The sequence below is a fragment of the Amblyomma americanum genome, chromosome 3 (assembly GCF_052857255.1).
Source record: "Amblyomma americanum isolate KBUSLIRL-KWMA chromosome 3, ASM5285725v1, whole genome shotgun sequence".
Taxonomy (NCBI): Eukaryota; Metazoa; Arthropoda; class Arachnida; order Ixodida; family Ixodidae; genus Amblyomma; species Amblyomma americanum.
In genome coordinates this window covers 108,462,940-108,489,160 of record NC_135499.1, presented here as the reverse complement: position 1 = coordinate 108,489,160, position 26,221 = coordinate 108,462,940, and the positions used below count along the sequence as shown (strand labels likewise).

The following is a 26,221-nucleotide window of genomic DNA, read 5'->3' as shown; positions in this document are numbered from 1 at the left end:
TTCAGTGCGCCGGCAGAAAGAATTTTCGGCACCGCCTCAGCACTCGCGAAAGTAACAGCCCATACATGTCTCATGCGATACGCCCCCAAGGCGATAACCTCAGGGAGCAGCATCAGCTGAGCCAGCGCATCCCTGAATTCTTCGACCCGATAAGGACGGGCCCGCACGTCAGTGTGCAAAAAAACTGTGTTCAACACAACACGTCCTGTAGGAAGGGTAGGCAGAATCACCTGATACTCTTCATCCGAGGCAAAAGCCCTGTTTCCGCGGCCAGACATGACCGCTGTAGCTGCTCCAACGGAGCCCGTCATCGCACGTCCGTCACGCTCGGGGGCCGGAAGTCGAATCACTGCGCCACTCTGCTGATTGCGCTGCACTGCAACGTAGCCTATATTAGAATGCAAATTGTAGTACAGATTGAATCCTACTGTTGAAGTTGAAAAAAAAAGGATAGAAGAAAAAGAAGACAAAAACCATAGCAGAGCGTGGTTTCGATCCACGGACCTCTGGGTTATGGGCCCAGCACGCTTCCACTGCGCCACTCTGCTTTTTTTTTCTTTATTGCATGGAAGAACTTCTGTAGAAAGGAGGAAACTTCAATCAGACTAGTTCGCGTCTCAAGTTACCGGGCTGCTTAATATGAGCCCCCCATAGCCCTAACTCACCACTGCATCCCCATCAAAACATCAAAATTCAGGGAGGCACACATGCATCTAGGCACGGCAGCCAGCTTGGAGGTTCGTCGCGAGCAGCATATACACTCCTCACCAACGCACACTGTTCCCGAAACACAGCTTTGGACGATCTTGGTGGCTCGGCATGTCTGTCCATCATACGGCTTTTCCAAAGACTGAATAGTCCCATCAACACAAACACGTCATAAGGCACAACAGAGTTTTTGCCAACAGGCAGAAATCTAATAGTGTATGGTGTAATTTCAATGTCCTTCTTAAGAGTTCGTTGTAGTATGTCCCAAAAGAACATGGCATCACGGCACAGGATGAAGCAATGATCAATTGTCTCAGGCACGTTACACAGACGACAATTCAGATTCCAGGGTACAAACATCCCCTTGTCATTAAGAAATGTCTTGACAGGCAGCGTCGCTGTGTGTAGTTTGAAAAAGAACGTTTTAGCGGCTGCCTGAATGCACATCCGCCTAACACGCTTTAGAACAGTGATGTCCAAAGACCCCAGATAAGGCTGCCGATACAATGGTGTAGGGAACAAAGACTTCGTGAGAGCCTGGGTCATCTGCTTCCTCGAGAGGCTATACAGGTAATCTAAAGAGAAGCGCACAGTGAGAAAATTGAAAGTGTCAGCAACCTCCATAAGAAATCCCCATAAAGTCCCCTCACGAGCCTGCACAGTCGGTGCGAATAAGTAAGGCAAATGAAAACTAAGCCGCCTAATGAGCACAGCTACCAGAAACGGGTCGTTTGCCGATTTGAAAAAGAAAAAACGGGAAACGAGTTGATGCACGAACAGGTGAACAAGGCCCACTCCACCACCCTCTAAGGGAAGGAACAAGTTGTCACGCCTCATCGGCTCCCATTGAGAGCGCCAAACGAATGCTGCAAATATTCTATGTATTGCTTGCACCTTCCTCCTCGCACAATGCAGGACTTGAAGGACATACGCGAGCTTTGCAAACAAAAAAATGTTACAGACCTGTGCCCTCGCAAACACTGAGAGGTCCCTACCCATCCAAGCCTGTGTTTGCCGCCGTAGAGTTACAGTTTGTGAATCCCAGTAGGCTGTACTGTTGCGAACTTGGTGCAGCGGAACGCCTAGGTACTCAAGAGGGCTACAGTTCCAGCATATACCACCGAACTGGCTTGGCCTAGTTCCCCAATGACCCAACCAAAAGCCTTTAGATTTCTCTAAATTAAGAGCCGCGCCTGATACATCGCAGAACTGTTTAGTCAAGTTTAGAGCCTCGAGTACACTCTTTTTGTCAGAACAAAAGAGGGCGACATCATCAGCGTAAGCTAAAACTTTAACTTCACATTGAGCCAGAGAGAAACCGCGGATAGCTGCCCTGTTAATTATACTGAGACAGAGGGGTTCCAGATATAGGGCAAACAACAATGGAGACAGTGGACATCCTTGACGAACAGATGCTTCTAGTGGTACTGGTTTCGTTAGCTCCTGATTAACGATAACCCTTGTATAGGAGTTCTTATAGCACAGCCTTATGCCTTTGAGCAAGACGTCACCAATATTTGCATACTCCAAGACCGCGAACAAGAAATCGTGCCGAACTTTATCAAACGCCTTAGCCAAGTCAATTTGAATCAGAGCTACTTGGCCTATCTCATCTGATACTGTCTCTAATACTGAACGTGCAATATGGATATGTGTTTGAATACTGCGGCCTCTAATACCACAGACCTGATGCGGACCTATCAGGTCCATAATGACGAGCTGCAGACGACTGCTAAGAACCTTGGCAAAAATTTTGTAATCAACATTGCAAAGGGAAATTGGACGATATCCCTCAACAGTTTTCAACCGATTAGTATCTTCTCTTTTGGGAATTAATATTGTGTGCCCAGAATAAAAAGTGGGAGGCAGGACACCCACATCATAAGATGCTTTGAAAACTTCTATCAAAACAGGCACTAGGCAAGGCGAAAATGTTTTATAGAATTCGCTAGTAATACCATCTGCCCCAGGAGATTTCTGGCTCTGCAGGGCAGAAATGGCTGATTGAATTTCATCCAAACTGATAGGTCCCTTCACTATAGCACACTTCTCATCATCAAGTCGAGGGAAGTTTCCGAGCAAGGAACTGTAATCGAAACCCTGACTTGGATCTTCGCAACTGCCAAACAGCTTCCGACAATAGTCGAAGAAAGCAGCAAGAATACCAGGCACATCACTGTATGTGCAATCACCATACTGAATTTCCAATATTTCCTTCGCAAGAGCATTCTCTCATTCATCACTCAGGGCCCGACGAGAAGGTTGCTCATCAAGAAACCTTCGGGACCAAGATCGTATCAAGGCCCCCTTATATCTGTCTGTCGCAAATTGTTGAAGCTGTGCTTTTACGTTGTTAATCTCTTCGAGATAGGCACCCGGGCTTACCCTCTCTAGCTCATGTAGCTCCGTTAGGGTGCGCCCAAGCTCACGAAGGTGGTGTCTCTTCAGGAAAGCGATTCTTGCTGAGGCCTATATTGCCAAGTTTTTGATCTCCTGTTTAAACAAGTCCCACTTTTGAAAAATGGAAAGATCACGGCGTGACCATACGTCCTTCAAACAAGTAGGTACAGCACGCTGAAAGATTTCGTCTGAGAGCAGACAGTTATTCATCTTCCACAACTCCCATCGAGGGCGAAGTACATGCCGAGTGTACTTTCCTATCTGAAGAGACACCATACAGTGGTCACTGAAGAAAATGGGCCGCACCCAGTAGCCAAACACACTTGGTAATGCGTCAACAGAAACGTAAATTCTGTCAAGGCGAGCATTAGAGGAAAACTGAAAATGAGTGAAATATATACTGTTACCTTTTTCCTGCCCCACATCCACAAGACTATATTCAGAAACCAAATCGGTAAGTAATGCAGCACTATGGTCGTATCTCTTACAAACCACTGAACGGTCCTCATCCCTACAAACGCAATTAAAACCTCCCAACAATATAATTTTGCGGTCCGTGCACAAATGTTCGACTAATGACAGAAAAAAAAGCCTTCTATCGTGCTGCTTTGTGGGGCATAAACAGAAATAATCCGCCACTGTACACCTGAAATTGTGAGATCACAGCATATAAGTCGCCCCTCGTCATCTATGCAATAAGACATGGCTGTCATCTCTTGCGTGTTCGCCAGGAATAGCATACAACCTCCGGATAAGCCTCTCGCGTGGCTAACAATAATGCTGTATTCCGACAAAAAAGGCTCAAGAGCAGCTGCTGTCTCTTCATCAGAGGACAACTTTGTTTCCTGGATAGCGGCTACACACACACTCCATTTCTTTAAGAGATGCCGTACCTGCTGTTGCCTCCTACGATTACGCATACCCCTAACGTTAAGGGTAGCGACTTGATATGCTGCGACGCTCGCCATTTTGGTGCCAGTCTTAACGCCATCCCCTGGAATGTGGTGGCCCGCGGCCAAATTGGCAGCCTCTCGGGCAGACATCGCCCTCCTCTTTAACACCACCCTTCCCGTGGCCTCTACACATTGTGCCTTCTGGTCAGCGCCATCGATACACACCTCGTCAGCATCTGCAGGACGTTTCAAAGGTGCGGTGCTGTCCATGTCTTCCTCTGAGACAGCCAAGGCCTCGGCCCACGAACTCGAGGGGAGCACATCACTCGCTGCCACACTGACAGCCGACAGAGAACCTGACACGCCAGAGATCGACGCCACACACGTCTCACCGTTACCCTCCAACGACGAAGCAGAATCAGCATCAGAGGAGGATCGGCGAGCATTCACTGGCTGTATCGCCTCGACTGACTCCACAGGAGGCATATCCGGACGTTGACCTGTGGCAATGAGGTGTTCCTGTGCAGCAAGCACAGCAGTCTCTGTAACACTCACGGGGGGGCCCGGGTCCGGCGGTTTTCGTCCTGGAGGCGTGGATGCTAGATGGCCAGTCGCTTCATATTCCGTGTTGTTTTGAGGTGTTGAAGTCTTCTGTTCCCCATCTATTCGATGCTCATGACTTAGTTCTCCGGTCGCGTCCACAACCTCAGACACATCCATAATGTGTTCTGATGCCACGTCATCTTCCCGTGACCACTGGCCTTGACGCAGCCTGTCAGCGTAACTCAAGACACAGTTCTCCGCAGTATGGCCAAAGCGTCGGCACTGAGTGCATCGAGGCGTGCGACACTGGCGCCGGACATGTCCAACCCGGCTACATCGGAGGCACAGTGGAGGTCTCCCTGGGATAAGGACTAATGCCTGCACTCCATAAACATTAAGTGTGTGTGGAATGGTGCTAGCTGACACTCCATCCTTGAGTGTGAGGGAGAGTTCACGGTTCGCCGTTTCCATATGCTCCATCCCTGGGCACCGCCACTTTTCACGCTCCACAGACTGGACCGTGCCATAAGGCTCTAATGCTTCCACAATCCTCCGGTGTTCCATATAGCGGGGAAGCCAAAGGAGCTTAACCTTGACGTTCTTAGTATCCGGGTCAAACACCATGCACCGCAGTCCTATGACATTAAACTCCGCTTTGTTAACAAGCTTCTGTTTGGAAGAACTACTCTCGCAGGTAACCATCCACACGTGGCTCATTTGGTATTGACCAATGCACAAAATTTCCCGGAGATCCAATATCTGTGCGAGTGCGTCACGGAAGTCAGGTGCTCGGTACGGGCGACCCTTAAGGTCAGCATGCAGGAAAACGGTATTAAGGACAACATTACCGGTTGGCAATCGGGGAAGGACAACTTTGTACGAGTCCGTAGTGTCCTGAGACGTCGGTAGACCTCGGCCAACGGCCGATGCGCTGTTTCCAGCATGGAGCATGTTGAAGCACAGCCGCTCAGAACGGCTTCTTCCTCTTCTTCTGCGCCACTCTGCTGATTGCGCTGCACTGCAACGTAGCCTATATTAGAATGCAAATTGTAGTACAGATTGAATCCTTCTGTTGAAGTTGAAAAAAAAAGGATAGAAGAAAAAGAAGACAAAAACAATAGCAGAGCGTGGTTTCGATCCACGGACCTCTGGGATATGAGCCCAGCACGCTTCCACTGCGCCACTCTGATGTTTTTTTTTCGTTATTGCATGGAAGAACTTCTGTAGAAAGGAGGAAACTTCAATCAGACTAGTTCGCGTCCCAAGTTACCGGGTGATTGCGGTGCACTGCAACGTAGCCTATATTAGAATGCAAATTCTAGTACAGATTGAATCCTACTGTTGAAAAAAAAAGGATAGAAGAAAAAAAACCAAAACAATAGCAGAGCGTGGTTTCGATGCACGGACCTCTGGTTTATGGGCCCAGCACGCTTCCACTGCGCCACTCTGCTTTTGTTCTTATAAACCGGTTTCTTCAGAGGCTTAGTTGGGCCTCCTGAACCTAGGCACGGCACCGAATGCCCTTCGTACAGATGCAATGGGAGCCGGTCGCTACCTGAGGAAGTGAACGACCTTGACAGCAGCGGCCGAGCGGGATAGACTGTCCGCGTCCGTCCTAACCGGGAGCGCCCGCTCGAGGGTGTGTTGCCCTGCTACATCTAATTTCTCGTTTTAATCATCGAACGTCTTCGTAAGTGCTCAGCTAGCTCCATACAGGGGGCCATAATTCATGAACCCTGTCTCACGCGAATTAGAAATGCCAGTGCGACCATGCAAAATCCGTATGTTGTGCTGCATGCTCCACAAATTGCTTGCTGCGTTCGAAAACAACCTGCTCGAAACATATATAAATAAATTCATTATTCACACATTTTTCATTTTGTAGTGTGATTCAAATTCTTGCTTGTTTTGCAGCCGCTTTCCAAACATGGTCTGATTGCACTTGTACTGTTATATTCGAGTTATTTCCTGGTATTTTTATATTTATGTGTCTATTTGCATGGCTTCGGTAGCATAGAAAATACTAGCTGCAGTCTGTACTCTAAGGTTGCTCCTTTTCGTTACTGGTGAATAGATTTTTTTTCAATATCTTTTTGTTTTCCAAGCATGCAGACACGAATGCAATTCGAGGCTGTAGAGGATCATGTGTCTGAATTCGTTCTGGTGAGCCGTTCCAGAGCATGTCTTTTCAGCAACATTGTCGAGGCTTCGGCATCAATCTGGGCGACTTGAAGGCTCATGATGGCATTTTCTGGGCCTCGGAAACAAAAGAGTTTCTTGTTTCCCTCTCGCCTCCATCCTTGTTCAGATAGGGACTGTAACGTCAACCGCATCAATTTCGCTCTTGGCGAACCTTGTTATATCCCTAATATATATGGTCTATAGACTTCCCATAGACTTTTCACAGACTCTGTTGCCTTCCTATAAACTTTTGTGGCTTTACAAAGTTGATTACTGTCTACAGGCAAAAATCTACAAAAGTGTGTAGCCATAAATATATAGATAGCCTATAAACGGCGTATAGTATTTCCATTCTCTAAAGGCTAGTCTATAAGATTTGTTTATAGGAACTCTCTAGACTTGATCACAAAAGACTGGACAGTCTGTTGACAGTCTAAAAAATTTTTCCTTAGTGATGGTTTTTTTCGGGTATGTCGATCGGTCCCTATAACAAAAGACGCGTTTTTGTGTATTTAGAGGAGTCTTGGCCGTTATAGTGCGGCAACACACCGATACAGATCAACTTCAACTTGTACTCTTTTTTTTTGTACACACTACAGCTTTCACCATGTTGAGAAAAATCTCGCAACAGAAAGCTGTAGCGGCCACTGATGACGCATATTCTGTACTGGAGGCCGAGGCCACGGAATCTGACCTCACATATGGCTGTAAAGCGCTGGCCCCAGCATACCTCTTTTGTTCCCAGGTAACATGATATCAAGGGTTGTACTACCTTTGTACCGCCTGTTGCACCAGCCTGTGAATAGCCGGATGCAATGTCCGGAAATTCAGAAACATCAGCGCCGGTCGCGTAGGCTTGGGGGACTTAAAAGGACTCTGAAACGGTTCTCAAGCTTTTCCGTAAATGTGTTCAGTGCGTATAACGAATACTTTTGATCATTCACACGAGATATGAGTCTTTCAAACGTAACCAGAATTTTGTAAATAAATTTCAAAATCCGTACTTTGTTTAATCTTCAAGTTTATTAATCACCTACGTAGTGACGGTTTTGGGAATTATTTTTCACAAATATATAAAACACGAGTCCGGGGATGTCATGGTGAGTGACAAAGAGCCCGGCGCTTCCATTCCATGCAAGCATGACGACACGGCTAAACCTCGGGACATGACGTCACGGCTACACCTCCCGTGCGACGGGAGAGTCCTATGAGCCAACGAGTCATCACTGCCATCGCCGGCTTTCAGATGCGCGTTTCTACGCAGGGCATGTTTGTAGCTTTCGGAGACCACCGCAGTGGTCCCTTGCAGGACTCGCGGTTTGAGATCGGAGTTCATGATGCGCTCACAGTGATAGCGGTGAAAGGTATACAAGCGATTGCGATGACGGGTGGGTAAGCGAGTGAGGCAACCAGAAGTAAACAAACCGGCTGTCGATGGGTGAAGATTTTTCGGGCGGGGCGCAGACCAAACATGTTTTCTTTAGAAGTCGGACTGTATCACTTGAGGGAAGAGAGGGCAAGCGTCATTTTTATTCGCTGGGAGCTTGGGTCTTAATGAAGCAAGCTGATAAATTCATACTATAAGGTGACTGCTATTGGAATGACTATCACCCGAATGCTTTACTTAGCCGCGGTAGACACCAGTCAATTAATCAATCAATCAAGCAAACATTAAATCAACAAATTTTTATTCCCAACTCCAGGTTCGCGGCACCCCAGCAATATAGCAGTCGCGTACTGTTTGAGCGAGGGTGGTCACCCACAAGCTCCACAGCCAATGAAAGTTTACATAGCAAATATGCCCAGGCATAAACAAGCAGCTTATATTTCAAGGCGTCTGTTCAGCAGGAAAAACAGCTATATAACAATGTAACTTGAAAGCACTGGAACTTGCATATGACAAATACAGGGCAATATCGCAAATTTACAAAAAAAACTCGCAGTCTCTCTTCCAGTAAAAGTAAAGTAATCCACACATTCTTTTTGTATTTATTTAGCAGGAAGGTAACTTGATAGGCAAGTGGTTGCGCTATGTATCCCACACGGCGATGTGGTATGAGCCATCGGTTTAATGCACCGGTTCAAGGATCACTTCTCTGTGCGGTTAGGCTGGAACCAGCACTTAAAAGGGCTTAACAATTCTCACCATAAAAAAACATTGAGTGCACCAAACGAAATTCAAATATATTCGTGGCACCAATGTCAGTAAAATATTGGCGACTTGGTTGTAGTCGCGGCATATTGACAATGTGCCGCAGTGTTTTCATTTGCATCCGATTAATAATGTGCGCATATATAAAACTAGTTTTATCCCGCATAAGCGCGCATCAATTAATGTGAGATGCAAAAGCAGTGTGATAAATTTGCAGAAAGGCTTAAACTGGCAGAAACTGCTTGCATCGGAATAGTGCACCTGCTGCTTATTAGAAGTAATCTGATAATGATTCATTGTGACCAGTCCAGGTCTTATCTGCTGAAAAGGTTATGCCCAATTATTTTAAGCCATCAACTATTGCTATCACCCTAGTCCCGGAAGAAAGAGGCTAGCGTATGTCTGCGTGGTTGTCCTTGGCTTTTTATACCAATTTATAGTCCTTTAAGCGAGAAATGAGGAAACGTTGGTGTCTGCAGGGTCACTGCGCATGAATGATCAAGGTGCATCAAGAGATAATGACCACTGGACATTTATAGGAGAAGCAGACGCAAAGAACGAACGTCGAACCCGCGCTTGTACTGTGAGTTAGTGTTTGGCGTCGTATCGTTCAGTACATCCTCTACTTGTCTATACGTGCGCATTTGTGAGTGAGAGAGCGCGCATTTCTACTCTCCTCAAATCGGGTCCATCGTAAGGTACGTGCGAAGTCGCTTTGTTTGACCTGGAACGCTTCTTACTGCATCGCCTTCACCGCAATTTTCCAGGCGACAGCACCGAAGGAGTTACTTCGAGGACATTCTCCTCCAATTCACACATCACATATATTCACACATCACAATTCACACATATCACATATTGGTCATATCAAAACACGTGCTCACAACGACCGCACATATAGAACATTGCTGATGAGGCTCACTACGTTAATCAGACAGCAGGAACCGGTGAAACCGAATGCAATAAACCGAGGCGCGTAAGGGTGCTCTCAAGTTCTCCTCCCCCTATTTTTTTTTTTTTGCCTAAGCGGCTCACGGCGTCGTTTTTGGCGAAGAAAATCCTACAGCAGCCATAATTTTTTTTTTCATTTATTGTCTCTGTTAAACATTCCTCCCGAGGATAACGGTCCGTGCGTGGCCAATCGGAAGAATGATCAACGCCTCTGAAAACGGTGCGGCTACAGAAACGCTGCCCACAGACTCGTGGCTATGGGCAGCGTGCCCAGTGTTGACATTGTCGTAATGTTCATCTCTAAAGAAGTTGGTCGCTGTCCCCGGTACCGTGCGTATTGTCCCTTTGATTGCTTGCCTGTAGCTTCTGTCTACTGTGTGCGGGAAGGACAATTATGAATTTGACCACACAAAAGACACACGAGAAGATCCGTACTAACTTTGGCGCACAAAATCTGGCCTATCAGATAGCAGACCTAAATTAATCATCTTCCTGAAATCATACCCGTCATAAATAAACTAAATATCTAGAAATCTTCAAGAAGATTCTTGATAAATATGTATTGTCCGTTGATGATTCAACATGTTCTTTCCACAGCTCCTGAAATTAAGTGGTTTTCTTGAAGACCTTTAATTACTGTTAGTTATAAATACTTTACATAACGAATGTGTTTGTAGATGTAGCTGTATGTATATGTTGTTACTCCGTTTTTATTTCTTTTATTTCCATGTTCTGTAAGATGCGTCCCGTGTTACAGAAGGTGGACGCTTAGCCAGGCATCTTTTGCCTTTTCGTCAGCCTCCCTGACACCTGTCCCGTTTCCAAAATAACACTCAGCTTCAGCTTCAACTAACTTTGAGCACCCATTTCTTTTGAAGTCGTCTCCCTCTGTCCGCCGCAACCAATGGGAAAAGACAGCTTGCTTCGCCCGCCGTTCCCGTTCTTTGTCCAGGAAAGACATGTCGTTTGCTTTCTACGACGCCATCCGAGTGGCGCAGCCCGGAGCCATCGTGGACGCCCGCCGAAATTGCCCTGCCAGCGATGTGGGGCTGGATCCCTTTCTTCCCGCAGGGACGAAAAAGGATGGTTTCAAGTATCATCACCGCCGCCAAGGCTATACCGGGACCCGGCTCCGCGACGACGCCTTTCCTGACTCATCGTTGCCCAACCATAGACCGCCTGCTAATCCACTTAGGCTGGAGGTCGACGCCCGATCATAACACCACTGTTACTTGTTTCATTTCCGGACTGCTGATAGTTGTGGTAATAAGGGTCGTTTACATGAACCCGAGCGGGTCGGGTTGAGTCGAGCTATCAGGTCGATAACCGGTTACTTGGTTCATATAAACGCGCGCCGAGTCGGGTTGGGAGTGGAGTCGTCGGCTCCAGTAAACTCTCCCGCGAAGGTTAATTCGACTCAAGTCGACCCTGCCTCGATGTGCTTGTAAACGCTGTGGAATCGAAGAGCTAGGGTAGGGGGAGGGCAGAGAATAAACGGGAAATTGTTTTTCGTTTGCGCCGTCGTGCCTCCTAGACTGCGGTGCCGTTCTGCGATTTTGGAGGCTGCCACTGCTTCTTGGCACTGCGCTGCTCGACGCTTGGCGTCGCCGCAATTTAACCGGTCTCGACTCGTTAAAATCAAGTTCATGTAAACACGCAACCGTCGAGTTGGGGTGACCTTGCTCAACCTGACCCCCGACTCGACCCGACTTTATCAGGTTCATGTAAACAGGGTTATTGTCCCACTTTTCTATACAACGTTTCTCGATTTCTTCCTCGACGCCTTCTGCTATCTACGCATTAATTTAATTATCCTTTAATTCTCCGTATTCGTTCTGTGTCATCTGCATTTCTCTTTTGTTGACGTCTCCCTTTTGCAGAGTAATACGTTTATGATCACTTCCAAAAACAGTGCTCCCCCTCCTGGTTTGTTTCCATTTTTGCCAGCTTGCTATAGATTCCCTGTGAAATTAGGTAACAGTCAATGGTCGACTACCTGCTCCGGAATTCCCGCGTGATTTGTCCCTCAGATTAAGTTTCTCTATTTACAATAACTAGGTTGTGCCACTCACAATGTTCTAGCATTAACTTCCCGTTGCAATCTCAGTATGCATCCAGATCCTCGATTTGGTCATTCATGATCCCTCATTAGAGTGATATCGGCATTGTCTCCAAACTGCATTACATCTTTATTGAGACACTTAATAAGATACTCGTTTTCTTGCCTATATGTTCCCCGTGTTCACATATAACTTCTTCTCCCGTCATTTGTCCCTGATACTTAGAAATGCTCTTTGTATAGTTGATTTTATTCTTTGCCAATTAGTTCCTTGATGTATCAGCATGCCTTCCCCTCCCCTTCTTCCTTGTTGTTCTGCTACACCCTTCCCAGACATAGCCATCGATGAACGCTGGATCTTTTAGACCTCTGAGACGCATGTCGCAGAGACCGTATACGCGTATCTGATCGCCCTTTAACTGCTGTTCTATTTCTAACCAGTTCGCTCTCTTTCTACAACTTTGTATGTTTATGTAGCTGATACTGGTGTTAACTTTCTATTTAATAGTTTTCTTCCTGAACATTATAAAGTCCATTTTGCTGGACTCATCCTCCAAAATTACACTTTCTTCGTTTCCACCTACCCCAGCGCCCGGAGTCCCCGTCGAACCCCTACAGAGTGCTCAGTCTTCGATAGCAGCGCCGCCATAAAGGAGTGGTTCCACTGTGACCCGTAGTTAAAGCGCGGTTTTCGTGTCGTTTGCTAGCAATCGCATTCGTTCATCTAAATCACTGCAGGCCGACCACGTGCGTTACCAAAAAATGTTAGAGATCACAGCGGCTACCCAAAATGCGAAAACCCTGATGCCTCCTCGACACTCGTCGCCTCTTTTTACCCCTCTTTGAGTCCACTGACATTTGTTTCTAGTTAATTAACTAACTAATCTAGATCAATCAAACTTAGACAATGTATGGTAGACAGGTTTATTAAACTTATGCATCTCAGATTGTTTCCCGCTCATTACTGCCATTGCCCGTCGCCTAGGTGGTGCAGCCACCGTCGTGTCCGTGATGTTAACGCTCTTGCAGACGCCAACTGCAAACTACCACGAGAAATTGACAGTTCCACATCTAAAGATTAGGTGTTGTCCTGCGGGAGTTTCTCTACGCCACAGCCAGGCGTTCATTTATTTGAGAAATAAGCTTTCGATTCTTTCAAAAAAAAAAATATTGCCGAGAGACGTTAGCACACCGTCCCTATAAATGTGGTTAAATTCATGTGACATCTCGAAAATCCACTCTGAAAACCTATTTTCTTCTACTTATCAGAAAAGCGACTAATAAAGCCCACCGGACGGGGTCGAAAATTCTTAAAATTTTACGAAAGCCACGCCTATGTGTTAGTCAGGGCGGGTGTAAACCAACCTTTTGCTTAACTGCAGCTACCGATGGTGTCAAAAAGAGGCATATTTATGGGCAACCGCGGCGCTTTTAATGTCAAACAGCATGTAATGCGAGCGCGTGGTGGATGAAACTATGTGTGTTGATGGTTCATACTTAAAAAGAAATAACAGCGCACAAAAGAAGACAGGGCGAACGAGAAGACACAGACGAGCACTTGTCCGCGTTTTTCCGTTCGTGCTGTCTTCTTATGTGTACTATTATTTCTTTTTAAGTAAAACCATAAACACCGAAGATTTCTGTTTGCAACCTATTTCGGAATCTCACCCGCGGGGTCGAAGTTTCTCGACCAGCGACAAATTTCGAGAAAAATTACGATTATCTGGACACCGGCACATGTTGCCGTCCCCGGCAACGAGGCTGCTCACGAGCTAGCTCGAGGTTTAAAGCACTGTGCATGTGACGACCCTCTGGAGCAAGGGAGCGGTGAACGCTTGGCAAAATATGGGGAAATTACTCAACTTTGCAGATTGCAACGCAGGCTAGTATACACCCACCAGACTTGTCATTAAATAATACGCAGACAGTCGCGTGAAAATTACTCTAAACATGTACGTACCCACAACTGGTCCTGGCAAGCCAAATGTTCGTGGAGGTAAGATCAGACGAGTGTACACACTACGAGTTGGGAGGGTCTGTATATTATAATCTGAGAAGGCCCAAATTCACCTATCAGGGCGCTAAATATGGATTCATAAGAATCCTGGGAGACCTTGCTGCGTAGTTCGGGCTCTGAGATCCAGTTCCGCCATGTCCGATTGGCTGAATAAGCCGCCAGGACAAGAGGCCAGCATCTAAAGCAGTGTTTCCAGCCTCCTGCCTCCCCGGCCTAATGCCGAGGGAGGTGGGAGAATGCCATTTGTTGTTGTTTCTACCCTCTATAGGATTGGCACATACCCACAGAGCGGGATAAGCCAGGGTGTCTTCTGATGATGATGATTGCCTCACAAAATACCACATGCCCAAGGCCCAGTAACACAAGGATCACCGCGCCAGACAGAGCGCGAAAGATGGTTCTTCACTGCAACGCGCCTTGATTAAGGTCAAAACCAAGCCACAACTTCTTTCTTGGGCACAGGTTAAATTTGTTAACCCCTTCAATTTTATTTCTCACCTTTTTTATGGCTGGGATTCTACTTGTTCTCATACTTTATTCAATAGCTTCAATTTACTGACCTCATGACCATTTTGCGCCGCTCGGATCTCGATGGCCAGAGGAAAAAGACGACAACGAAGGACGTGCCCGCTGAAGCCTTCTGTTCAGTGCACCACACAGACGTGATATCAAGGCCGCTTGTATTGGAGTCTCAAGTAAGAAAACATTCCGAGACTAAGACGGAGTCAGGTATCAACGAAAGTGCGACTTCTGGAAACGCTGGCACCTCCGTTCCCTCATCCTCAGGAGATTGCACGAAGTCCGTGAGCCACGACTGGACGACCAGCAGCGGCAGCAAGGTGAGGTTGCTGTCAAATATACGCGCGACCAAGAAATCTCTAGAAGGTCCGATTGCACGCGCGAACGCAAACGCAACGCCAAAGCAACGGTGCTAATGAATACCATTGGTTTATGTACAAACTAAGAATTATATATTGTCATATAGTGCTGCGGTTTGAACGACGGTTTTATAATCCAGTTTTTTATTTGTAACCAGGTATACATATACATAAGACAAGCCAGATCTTTAAATAAAGACAGTTATTGTAATTCAAGGCGTGCTTCGTGTGCCCGCAGGTCGACCAGGACACATCGAGTTCAAGCAAGAAAAAGAGCGCCCATTCGGCCCTTGTGCTGGGGTCGCCCTCCGACCTCGGAGCGGACGATGAGCTGCACCAGTCGGCGAGGGCGGCCACGGTGGGCGTCATCGCGGTGCTCGCCCTGAGCATGTTGATGCTGCTGCTGCACGTGGGGCGCAGATACCTCGAAGCCACGACCACCGAGGTAGTCTTCGAGAACTACTCCATAGTAGTGCCGGAGACTGAGCTGAGGACGGCTGTCACCTGGCCGACGCATAAGGAGACGCCCTTCAGGCCGCCGGTCACAGGAGAAACCTCCACCATGGAGGAGGCTACGGAGAGCCTGCCCGAAGATTCACCATCGAACGTAACGGAGCTCACGAGGGTGCCTACCTTGGAAGAACATACCGACGATTCGTCATCACCAACGCCGAACGTGAACTCATCCGCCCCAGAACCAGCAACGGAATCAATAGCGGAATCGAACGGGAACACTGCGACTGAGGAACCAACAGCGGAATCGACCCCTCCCCCAGGCATCTTAGTAGTACCCGCATGACAACGGACGTCACCGCGGTGCGACCGCCACGACTACAGGAAGTGAACTGTAAACGAGCGAGTTTTATCGCGACGGCGTGAGTGAACGCGCTCGTTAAAGGCGTGCGCCGATGCTTCCTTTGACCCGCAGTGACTGCTTCGCCTCCTTCTCTTAAATCCACCTCAAGATTGCACTGCTGAGTTGCGATAACAAGCAGGTTATATAACAGACCAAAGCTCCTGCTGTTACCTTGTTTTCGATGATTTCATACTGGTCTCCCGATTTACTCCTGATTTCAATAAAATAGCTCTGTCATTTATTTGAAATAGTGCTCCTGTGTCTATATTGTATAGGAAACTCTTTTTATCAATGTGCCTTTTCTGCAGCGGTGGTTCAGTAATCATGGTGCTCGGCTGCTGACCCTAAAGAGGGAGTTCAATTCTGGCTGTGGCGATTTCATTTCGATGGAGGCGAAATGCTAGATGCCTGTACACGCTTAAGAACCCCAGGTGATCGAAATTACCTGGAGCCTCTCATAACGGCGTCTCTCATAACATGAGTTGCTTTGGGACGTTAAACTCCATAAAAGTAAATCAATCTTAATTTTATTCTGCTTTCCCGTGCAAAGAGCGCGTGCGTTGGGATACACTGTTTGCTTTAGGCGTACTCAAGTTTCCACTGCAGGGGAGGAAGATATGTGACCTGTCTTTGCAGGTTGTTTTTTTTTGGGGGGGGGGAGGGGTGGGCGGGGGCAGGCACTCTTACTCTCCTCGACTGGGTAACACAGAAGGGTATCTATAATCTTGGTATCGCTAGCGCGAGGGGCGTCGATGCACGGGCAAGGCCAGTCTAGCTGGTTCCACGGCACCGATGAGACTCTTTTAAGGCCCCCGTCTTCCCCCAGCTGAGCCAATGACAACGCAGAATATTACGTCTGTAATTTCAGCTGCTACAGAATGTGTTCCTTATAAGCTCTTCTGTCCTCTTCCCTGTCACTCCAGCAAGCACAGCGGCCAATGCTGGCTCAGTATTTGTGCAATTGAGGAAGACTGATCAGAGTATACCTTGATGTACAGAGGAGGTTTTAAACAGACGCATAAAGAATGTCCAAGGATGGCTAGAAGCTCTCTTAACGTCCATCTCTCCTATAATACTGCTTGATAGCGCTCCAGTTCCAAGGATCGTAGGCAGATGGAATGAGATGCGCAGCCAGAATTGAGCTGAGCTTCAGCTCAGAAAAGATTGTATGCAGTTGTTTTTCAACAGTAATTTTTGCAACCGCTAAAACAACACGGACAAGAAAGGAACAGACAGGACGTGACAGGAAGCGCTCGTCCTCTCTGTTCCTTGTTTGTCTGTGCTCTTTTAGCGCTTTTGAAAAATGACAAACGTGCACCAACTAGCCCGATCCGCCACTCTTTTGCTTTTCAACAGGAAGCGGTTCTTAAATTGTTTGGTTCAGCCTTCGTCATAACTCGGCCGAAAGGTTACGATGCGCACGTCAAAAAATGAATTGGTCACCTCGGAACCGAGCATAGTCAAAGTAGAAGCCTGTGCGAGTTGGCATGCACTCATCCTAAAAACAGCGCAAAAAAAGACAAGGACAGTGCTCGTGTTGTCCTTTCCTTCCGTGGTCCTTGTCTTGTTTGCGCTGTTTTTAGGATGAGACCGAGCATAGCCCGAGCTTAAAAGGTGTGCAAATTTATCATAAAACCAACGGGGTTAGAGTCACGCAGTTTTAGTTGAGGATACCTTCATTCATAACGCGCACACAAGGTAAATTCTTATGACGAAACATTCAGAAAGAACTTTCGTGCCAATATAGTCAAGCGCGATGTGCCGGACGGCATTTCAATAGCTCGTAAGGAGTTGCCTTCGCTTCTTGAGTGCCCGCAGCTGACACAGAGTTCGTATTTATGATATCCAAAGCACAACGCCACTATGATCAACACAGCGAACATGACATTGCTAAATTACACTGCCACCTCTCCTCTAGTTTCATTATAATTTCTTAGTGTCAACAGATTTGCCCGCTAGATTCCAAACTGTAAGCAGCGAAGATAATTTGACTGTTAAACAGTGAGGAGCAAACTTTAGCGAAACCCAATATTCACGGAGTTGCAGAGAATTTAAAAACCGAAATTGCCCCACTTTTACATCGTTTTGCGTTTTTAAGCCACTGCAGCGAAAAAAGGGAGAGAAATACGGATTTCTGGATTTGAATTAGGGAGTTTTCGGTTAAGGCACAGCTGCTTTTAAACTAGCTGTATTCTTATATACTTGCGTTCTAGTGAACTCGTAGACAGCGCAGAACCCTCGTAATAATTTGATTAGCGGTGCTGCGATGACGGCGCAATTTCCACCTTTCGTCGTACTGGCTTAACAAAGAAACGGTTATGGCGGAATTGTGCAAGGCGCGCAAGGATTGACAGTGCGCTGTGGAGATGGTTGCCAGCAGCGAAGAAGATGAAGAAGTGGGTGGAGAGCGGACGCCATGGCCTTCCGTCAAACGGATTTGTCCACGACGGCAGGGGCTCAAGGCCAGCCATCCATGACAAACATGCGTACAGCGGTCGGCAACCAGGCACCCGGGGCCCTGACACCCGCAAGAGATCTGCACGAACTCGGAGGTGCGTGTCCGGGAGCAGCAACCAACGTGGTGCCCATCGGCGTCGAACATCGGCCGCGGGCTCCGCGCAGAGGCGCCGCCATCGAGGTGGCCGAAACCACGACCACCGTCAGGGGAGTGCCCCAAGCCGAAAGCGCCGTTGCCCGGTGCGGCCTCAGCCCGTCCCAGCCTCGCCAAGTCCGCCGCCATCCCGGCTGCTTGTGCATGCTGTACTTCGGGGTGATCTCCGGCCTGGCGCTCTTCGTGGCCGCCTATTACGTGTAACGTGGCCGCTTCACGGGCTACGAACAGGTGCCCTCAAGCCTCGAGCCTTCGTATTCGGCGGCTTCCAGAGCCCAAACGTTATCGGCACCAAGCGCCAGTACAGCAACGTGGACGGACGGAAACGCCACATGGGAAGAACCCGGGACGTCGTCTCCAAGCCATAGGCAGTCTCCCACTGCCATCGCTTCGACGCAAATGCACAAGAAAGCGAGCCCTGCGACTAGACTGACTGCGGATCCGCAGCGCAGAACCTCCAGGCATGAGAAGTGTTGTGGGATGGAAGAAGAGCCAGTGAAGAACGTCGAACACCCACACAAAGAGATCGCCATCAAAGCTGTCCGCCGAGGCCGAAGGCAGCGACCAGAGAAAGTGCCTCGTATTGTGAAAGTGAGAATACTGGGCAGGAAGGAACGGGGGTGACATGTCTACTCACGATAGTCGCTTTTCTGAAGAACAGACTTCGTCCTGATCATTTGTATTTACTCAGCTTGAAACGCAACCTGACTTGGCGACGCGCTCTATTCAGAATGCGTCTTGTACGGTGCACAAGCAACGCGTCGTTGTTTCTCTTGTGTTATTGCTCGCATATCGCACCAAATCGAATATATATCGAATATATGGAATATATAGCGTTGGTGTCTTGCGGTCGTCATCATCTCTTCTTCACCGTCCTTCTTGCGCTCGTTAACTAAATGAATACGTGCCATCTAGCCCAACTTCTCACGTTAACAAATATATGAAGAGAAATAAAGCCTCGCTTGAAAATACTATGTTTCATGTGGTCGTGACTAAAATAACTGTATATTATCATACATGACGGAACCAACAGTCACGGAAACTATGGCGATTAGTTGAGAAACTAAGGAGCATGAAGAAGTTCTCTTTAAAAAATTTGTGTTCATCAGCGTAAAATTATTATGGTAATAATTTTAGACATAACTTATGAGATAGCTGTAGAGAAAACAACCACATGCCACCGGGGGCATTCGAACTTACGAAATCCGAATATCGCGCCTGGTGATCTACCAGCTTAGCGACTAGCTTGCTCATCTATGGGGCAGAAAAGTGAAGGCTAACCAAAAGGGTTCAGCTTAAGTTAAGAGAGATATAGTTTATTGACGGTTGGCCGGAAAAATGAACATCTGGCCTGCTACTCTGCACTGGGGTAGGGAAAGAGAACGAAAAGTGGGTCACAAGGGGTTGATGATGATGAGGGAAGGCTGATGAAAATAAGACAAGGAACATTTTCTAAGATTACAAACTAAGTCCAGGCGCGTGCCGCTTAAAAACCATGAGAGCGCGCACAATTCCTGCAGAGTTTTCAAACTCTCTAGCCAATTGCCTAGGATCAAATCCTCCGAGATGGGCATGCGGTGAAAAGACTACATTAGATGCTAACATAAGTCTTTATCATTCATATGCTGCGCACTCCACTAAAACATGCTCTACAGTCTAGAGCACGCCACATGTGGAACAGTCGGGCAGTCCGTTTGTCCAATTAAATGCAATTACTTACACGTGAACGCGATGTTTATACGTAAGCTGTGTAATAAGCATACAATTGGGCGAGGTATTCCGCGAGGAACAGAAAAAGTCATCGCCGGATCTAGCCGTTTAAGGCGGTTAAGCGGATGTGCCGAGTGTCTGGCAAGGTTCAGTATCAAGCCATCGCATTTCTAGCTTAAGATACGGAGAAAAAAAAAGATGTAACGTGAAGAGAGCGGAAGCGGCCAGAGTGCATGAGGAAGCAAACATAGGTTAATGACACCCTAATCAAAATCAAAGAGAAGAAATGAGCTTGGGCAGGGCATATAATGAGAAAGCAAGATAACCGCTTGTTCTTAAAGGTAACGGAGTGAATTCCAAGAGAAGGCAAACGCAGTAAGGGTCGGCAGAAAGATAGGGTGTTGGCAAGGCGCAACCGAACCATGAGAGTGTTCAGCAGCGTCACCCTCGCGCATGGCAGCGGACGTAGTAACATGGTCGAACAGTGAGGGGGGAAACTGTGTGAGGACCCTCTTATGCTGCAATATGCTACCTATGCTACCATATTATGTTATTTTTTACAAGGGACGAAGTGAATGTGGCGGATTGTGGTAAGGTACATGGAATACATGAAGAATGGCCGGAGGTAACCGAAGCCGCCTTCCTTGCGGTCGGGCGCATTTTGTATGAATTAATAACGCACACTTTGAAAAGATGTAGAACCAGAAATTCTATCGTTTCGCATTTTCAAAAGAAAGGCTTGCGGATGAAAATCGTTCAGCCATTTACACGCATCCTGGTCCATTCAAGGTGCTCTGCCACACTAATCGTGCATGCACCTCCACACCCTCCGCAGACTGAAAAGCTGCAGGTGAAGAAACGAGGGGTTAATACTTATGGTACCGGTAACAGCGACCACTGTATTTAGAAATGAACACTAACCATGATCAACATTGGGAAGTTTACGTTGTGTGCAACCAGCCACAAGTCCCATGTCAGCGTTTTCTGTTGACGCTTAGTGTTCAAAGGCGTTAAAAGTATTAAGTGTTCATAGTGTTCAAATGCAGGAACCGTTACTTCTGTACGGAACGACCTAGAGAAACACTGAACGAAATAAAAATGATGGCTTTGAGATTTTCTTCGCCATTAATAGACGCTACGATCCAAGTATGTGGAAAAAAAAAACAGATGCAGGAGTAGTTGAGAGTTCAGTGTTAGGCACCTTGGTTTAATTTGATTTGGCATCGCTGGTTCCTGCTGAATGATTAACGTATTGAGCACTGTGGAAGAGTGGAGATCCCACGGCGCTGCCGCTGTGCGGCAAGAGAGCGCGGCCACTTGTTGCCACGGGAAGTGAGCGCCGCCGCTAGGGGCAGCACGTGTTCAGGCGACTTTCCTCTCCGCCGATTCTCATGGCGTTGCTAGGTAGCAGAAGAGCACGCATGGAAACTTTGCGACATAAGTTTGCATTCAAAAGGCGCCCACCTTGATATATGCCTCCTTTCTTTATTTAGCCGCCTAATCCTGATCAGGTCGAAGCTTTCTTAACACTCACCGTTAAAATGCTTCATTTTCCGGCCGCCGAGGGACCCGTAGTGTGCTGAGCAGGCGACGCGCAGGCGAGCGCGTGCGGTGGCTGCACCATCGCTTCTTATTATTATCTCAACCCTACAGTGCCTCCTTCAAACAAGAATCATATGACAAAAGTATGCGGTGCTGGTTCTGGTTTTGTGTTTCTCTTCTATGTTTCCTGCAGTATTTGATGTTTTGTTTTAAGCATTCAAGGAGACGGATGCCGGCTTCTTCAAACGACATCTGGGACCTGTCTATAATGTTCGATATTAGCTTTCTTAAGACAAGTACAATCCTCTTTTTTTCTGGTTAATACATCACGTGTACAATTCAGAATTCGATTATCAAACACTTAAAATTCTGCCATGACACGATACACGCGACAGCTAGCAACTTCAAAACATGGCGTGCTTGTTGGCAGCTGTGTAGAGTTCTACTGACCTTGTGCTCTTGCACCACTCTAAATACACATTTGCACACTTAGTTTTCAGTCAGTGAAAATTATACTAAAAACGTTTCCTTAAACTTCGAAGTTACAGTAGAATGCAGCTATGCGCTGAGAAGGCAGCTGCTACCTTCATCATTTAAGGGGTCACTCATGCGCCCTGAGTCGAATTACGGCACGAAATATGAGAAGTATAAAGAGACGTCCCTCCAACAAATAAGCGTCGTTAAAAGCATGTGAGCACCATATATATGTATCGAAATCAAGAGCCCGTCTCACGCGCGCCCATAGAAGCACCAGCAAAAAGAGCGACAAAAAAAAAAGGTTCCCAGTACTGGTGCTGCAGCTTACGGCCGCGCCATGCATATAAGAAACTGGCCACGCCTCGCGACACCATCACATCACCTCTCTCTATTCTACCGGGATAGTGAGCCCCATCAGCAATAGTCCGCGTCCATGCTCCGTGTGAGCACATGCGATGTAATGAATAATCAAAGAGAATTTGAATCAATCAAATTGGGAATGTGTTGTGTGAATTGGTGCAGCATATCCTCGAAGTCACTGCTCCGAAACTGTCGCCTGGAAAATGACTCTACACAGTGGCCAAGGCGAGGCAGTATACACACGCCTTAGGCGAAACACAGCGCATTCGTCGCTGCGCTACGATGGACCCGATTTGGGGAGAATAGAAATGCGCTCACTCTCGCTCACATACGCACACCTATAGACAAGCAGAGGATGGATTGGACGGCGCTCCGAAAGACCCTAACGCACGGTATACAAGTTCTCGCTCAGCGTTCGTTCAGGGTGCCTGCTTCCCCTAGTCATGTCCAGTGCTCATTATCTCTTGATGCATATCGAAAACATTGGTGTACACTGACTCCAGACACCAACTTTCCCTCATTTTTCCTCAAAGGGAATGTGAAACATTATGGATAGCGAAGAACACGCAAACATACATCAGAACTATATTTATTCATTCATTTTTTATTTATTTATTTAGGACTACTTTAAATCCCCCATTCAACGGGTATCACAAGAGGAGGTGGGTTACAGAGCATGCTTCAGGTGATGATTTGCGTTCGGAGAGGGACTAGTGCGACAGAAACAGTTGACAAGCATACAATATTGGGCTTAACCTTTTCAGCTGATATGACGTGGAGTGATGACACGGAATAGCTATCAAATTACTCCTCTTCAGCAACAGGTACAATATCCCGATGCCGCAGTTTCTACTATTATAAGATCAACTGCAAATTTATCACGCTCCCTTAAAATCTTATATTAATTCCTACACGCTTGTGGCTGTTAGCAATAGGCACATTTTTCGGCGTATCCAAAAAAAAAAGCACTGCACTACATTGCCAATTGCCCATCATTAGACCCCTGTCGTCAATTACTTACGAATTTCCCATAGGTAATGTAACGAATATATTTGAATTCCGTTAGGATCACTCATTGTTTTTTTATAAGAATTTTAAAACAGTTTTAAGCGCTTGTTCCAGTCTAACTGCACAAAGAAGCGATCCTCCAACCCGTGCACCAAGCCGATGGCTAATACGGCATTGCCGTACGGGTACAGACTGCAATATTTTGCCTATCAGGTACCTTTCGTGGTGAGTAAATACGATAAATATGGGCTCATTTCTCTATTTTTATTTGAAGACAAATTCGCGAGTACTTTTTGAAGCAGTAGTGGTGTTCTTTTTCTACATTTTCGGTATTGTTCAATAATTATGGATGCATGTACTTATTCTCTGAAATTTTCTTATTTTCGCTATTGGTGCGGCTTTCCAGTTATATTGTACTACAGCTGCTTTTCGTATACTGAATAAATGCACTGAAATGCAAGTTCTTCCTTTGCCTGTAAACGATTATATTTGAATTCCGTTAGGTTCACTCAGTTTTTTTTATAAGAATTTTAAAACAGTTTTAAGCGCTTGTTCCAGTCTAACTGCACAAAGAAGCGATCCTCCAACCCGTGCACCAAGCCGATGGCTAATACGGCATTGCCGTACGGGTACATACTGCAATATTTTGAATATCAGGTACCTTTCGTGTAAACTGTTTTATGTAAACTGTTTCCTGCTCCCGTATCTGTGGGTTTCCGGCTCCCGCCAGCAATATGCGACTGCTTTTTCGCTGGGGTGCCACCAGCTGGATTGTGAGATAAAGATTGATGGATTGATTGATTGATTGATTGATTGATTGATTTTTTCCAGGATTGAGTAATCTAGACGAGTAATGGTATTCCAACACACGTCATTCTAACACAAGAATTGTCGAGCTAGCTTAAGATAACGGGGACTAAAAATGACACTCGTCCTCTGCTCCTTCAAGTGATACCTTCCGCTTTTGTCTATACACAGTTTATCAACAATGAAAATGGGAAAAAATCTGTAGGAAGGTTATAGCGTCAGTTAAAAGTCTATAGGAAGTCTACACACCATTTTTATTAGGGATGGAATCAAATTTCCCTAAGAAAGAAATTGATGCGGTATCTGAACGAGGATGGAGACGAGAGGAAAACAAAAAACTCTTTTGTTTCCAGGGGCCAGAGCATCCCATCATGAGATGTCGACTTGCCCAGTTTGATGCAGACGGCTCGACAATGTTGCTGCAGCACATGTTCTGGAACGGCTCACCAGAAGGCATTCAGGCCCATGGTGCCGTTACAGCCTCGAATTGCATTAGTGACAGCATGCTTGGAAAGCAACACTTTATCGAAATTTAGGAAAGAAACCTGTTCACGTGAACGGAAAACGAGCACAGTTGGACTACATACCACACCTAGGACTTTGAATGCTATCGAAGCTATGCAAAAAATAAAATACACATTACACTAACAGAAAATAAATCATATAGAGCACCATGTGTGCAATCAAACCGCGCCTCAAAAGAGACAGAAAAGCGAGCAACAATTTCTTTAACACCAAAGTATACAAAACGTTGTTAATAATGCTTTTATTTAAATATGAGGAGGGAAGGTTTTTTATAAGCAAGCCTCTGGTAGACAGTGCGGTACCGCGAACAGTTTTTGCAAGGCTACATTGGCAGTACTCTTCGAGCTGCACACGTCTTCGTGCTATACGACCAGCTTGATGGAGCAAACTAAGCCGTTGAGGCGACGTTTTTTAATATTAAGCACAGGAAGTAGCAGACACAGGCTTACACGCCCTCGAGTTGGCTCTGCCGGTTAGACCGGGCGCGGGAGTCTTTACAGCTGGGCCGCTGCTGCCAAGGTCATTCACTTCCTCATGTATACAGCGACCGGCTCGCGTCGCGTCTGTGCGAAGGACATTGGTTACCGTGCCAGGAGGCCCAGCTAATCCTCTTAAGAAACCGGTTTACGGTTGCCATTCGAATAGAGACTGTTTCTGCAGAGTGCAATCAGCAGAGTGGCGCAGTGGAAGCGTGCTGGGCCCATAACCCAGAGGTCCGTGGATCGAAACCACGCTCTGCTATAGTTCTATCTTTTTTTTTTCAACAGAAATATTCAATCTGTACTAGAATTTGCCTTCTAATATAGGCTACTTTGCTGCGCTACGCGACCAGCAGAGTGACGCAAGGGACATTCTATTTCCGGCCACCGAGCGTGACGGTCCGCAGGATCATGAGCTCCGGCGACAGCGGCCCTTGCTGGCCGCGGAAACAGGATCGAGGGAAATGAAGATACGGATTATCAGGTGATCTTGCCACAGCTGCCTACCGGACGTGTGGTTTTAAACACACTTTTTCTGGATGGTGATGTTCGTGTTAGGCCTTTTCGGATCGATGATTTTCGTGATGCGCTGGCCCAGGCTGGTACGCTCCCTGACGTGGTGGCTTTGGGGGCGTTCCAAATCAACCACGTTTAGGGCTGTGACTTTCAAGACCGCTGAAGGAGCCAAGAGGCTTCTCGCCTTCAAGTAACTGAAAGTGAAAGGACGGCGACGTCTTATCGATCCGGAAGACCAACAACGCCCAACCTTGTGGCAGGCAAGCGGGTCGCCGAGAAGGCGCCTCCACTGCCTCTGCAGCAAAACCAGGCATCCGCTCCTGACGGCTCCGGTGGTGGCAACGGCGTCTAGCTTCGTGCTAGACGTGAAAGGTGAGGACGGTGCTCTCAGCGTCTTCACACGTTTTAAATATGGCTTCTGCAACCTCCTTGACTTTTGCAACGCTCAATGTCAGAGGGTTTGCCGCTAAGAGGAAGCAGAGCCAAGTGCACCGCATGTTAACAGATTATAATATCGATCTGCTTGCTATTCAGGAAACGAAAGTGGA

At 46.9% G+C, this 26,221-nt stretch overlaps 1 protein-coding gene and 2 non-coding genes across 3 annotated transcripts; 1 reads left to right on the top strand and 2 right to left on the bottom strand.

Moving 5' to 3' along the window:
* Positions 1 to 476: 476 nt before the first annotated feature.
* TRNAM-CAU (transfer RNA methionine (anticodon CAU)) lies at positions 477 to 548 on the bottom strand. The gene has a single exon. It is a non-coding gene; the product is annotated as a tRNA-Met (tRNA).
* Positions 549 to 3,511: 2,963 nt separating this feature from the next.
* Positions 3,512 to 5,519, bottom strand: LOC144123965 (uncharacterized). Its single transcript, XM_077656666.1, has 2 exons — positions 4,502 to 5,519; positions 3,512 to 3,522 (listed from the first exon to the last, which is right to left on the bottom strand). The coding sequence occupies exons 1-2, from the start codon at positions 5,493 to 5,495 to the stop codon at positions 3,512 to 3,514; spliced, it is 1,005 nt and encodes a 334-aa protein (XP_077512792.1). The 5' UTR covers positions 5,496 to 5,519.
* A 19,828-nt stretch (positions 5,520 to 25,347) lies between these two features.
* On the top strand, positions 25,348 to 25,419 carry TRNAM-CAU (transfer RNA methionine (anticodon CAU)). The gene has a single exon. It is a non-coding gene; the product is annotated as a tRNA-Met (tRNA).
* Positions 25,420 to 26,221: the final 802 nt, after the last annotated feature.

What these genes read in the sequence shown, in the direction of transcription:
- LOC144123965 (XM_077656666.1), bottom strand. Translation starts at nt 5,495, where the DNA reads ATGCTCCATGCTGGAAACAGCGCATCGGCCGTTGGCCGAGGTCTACCG.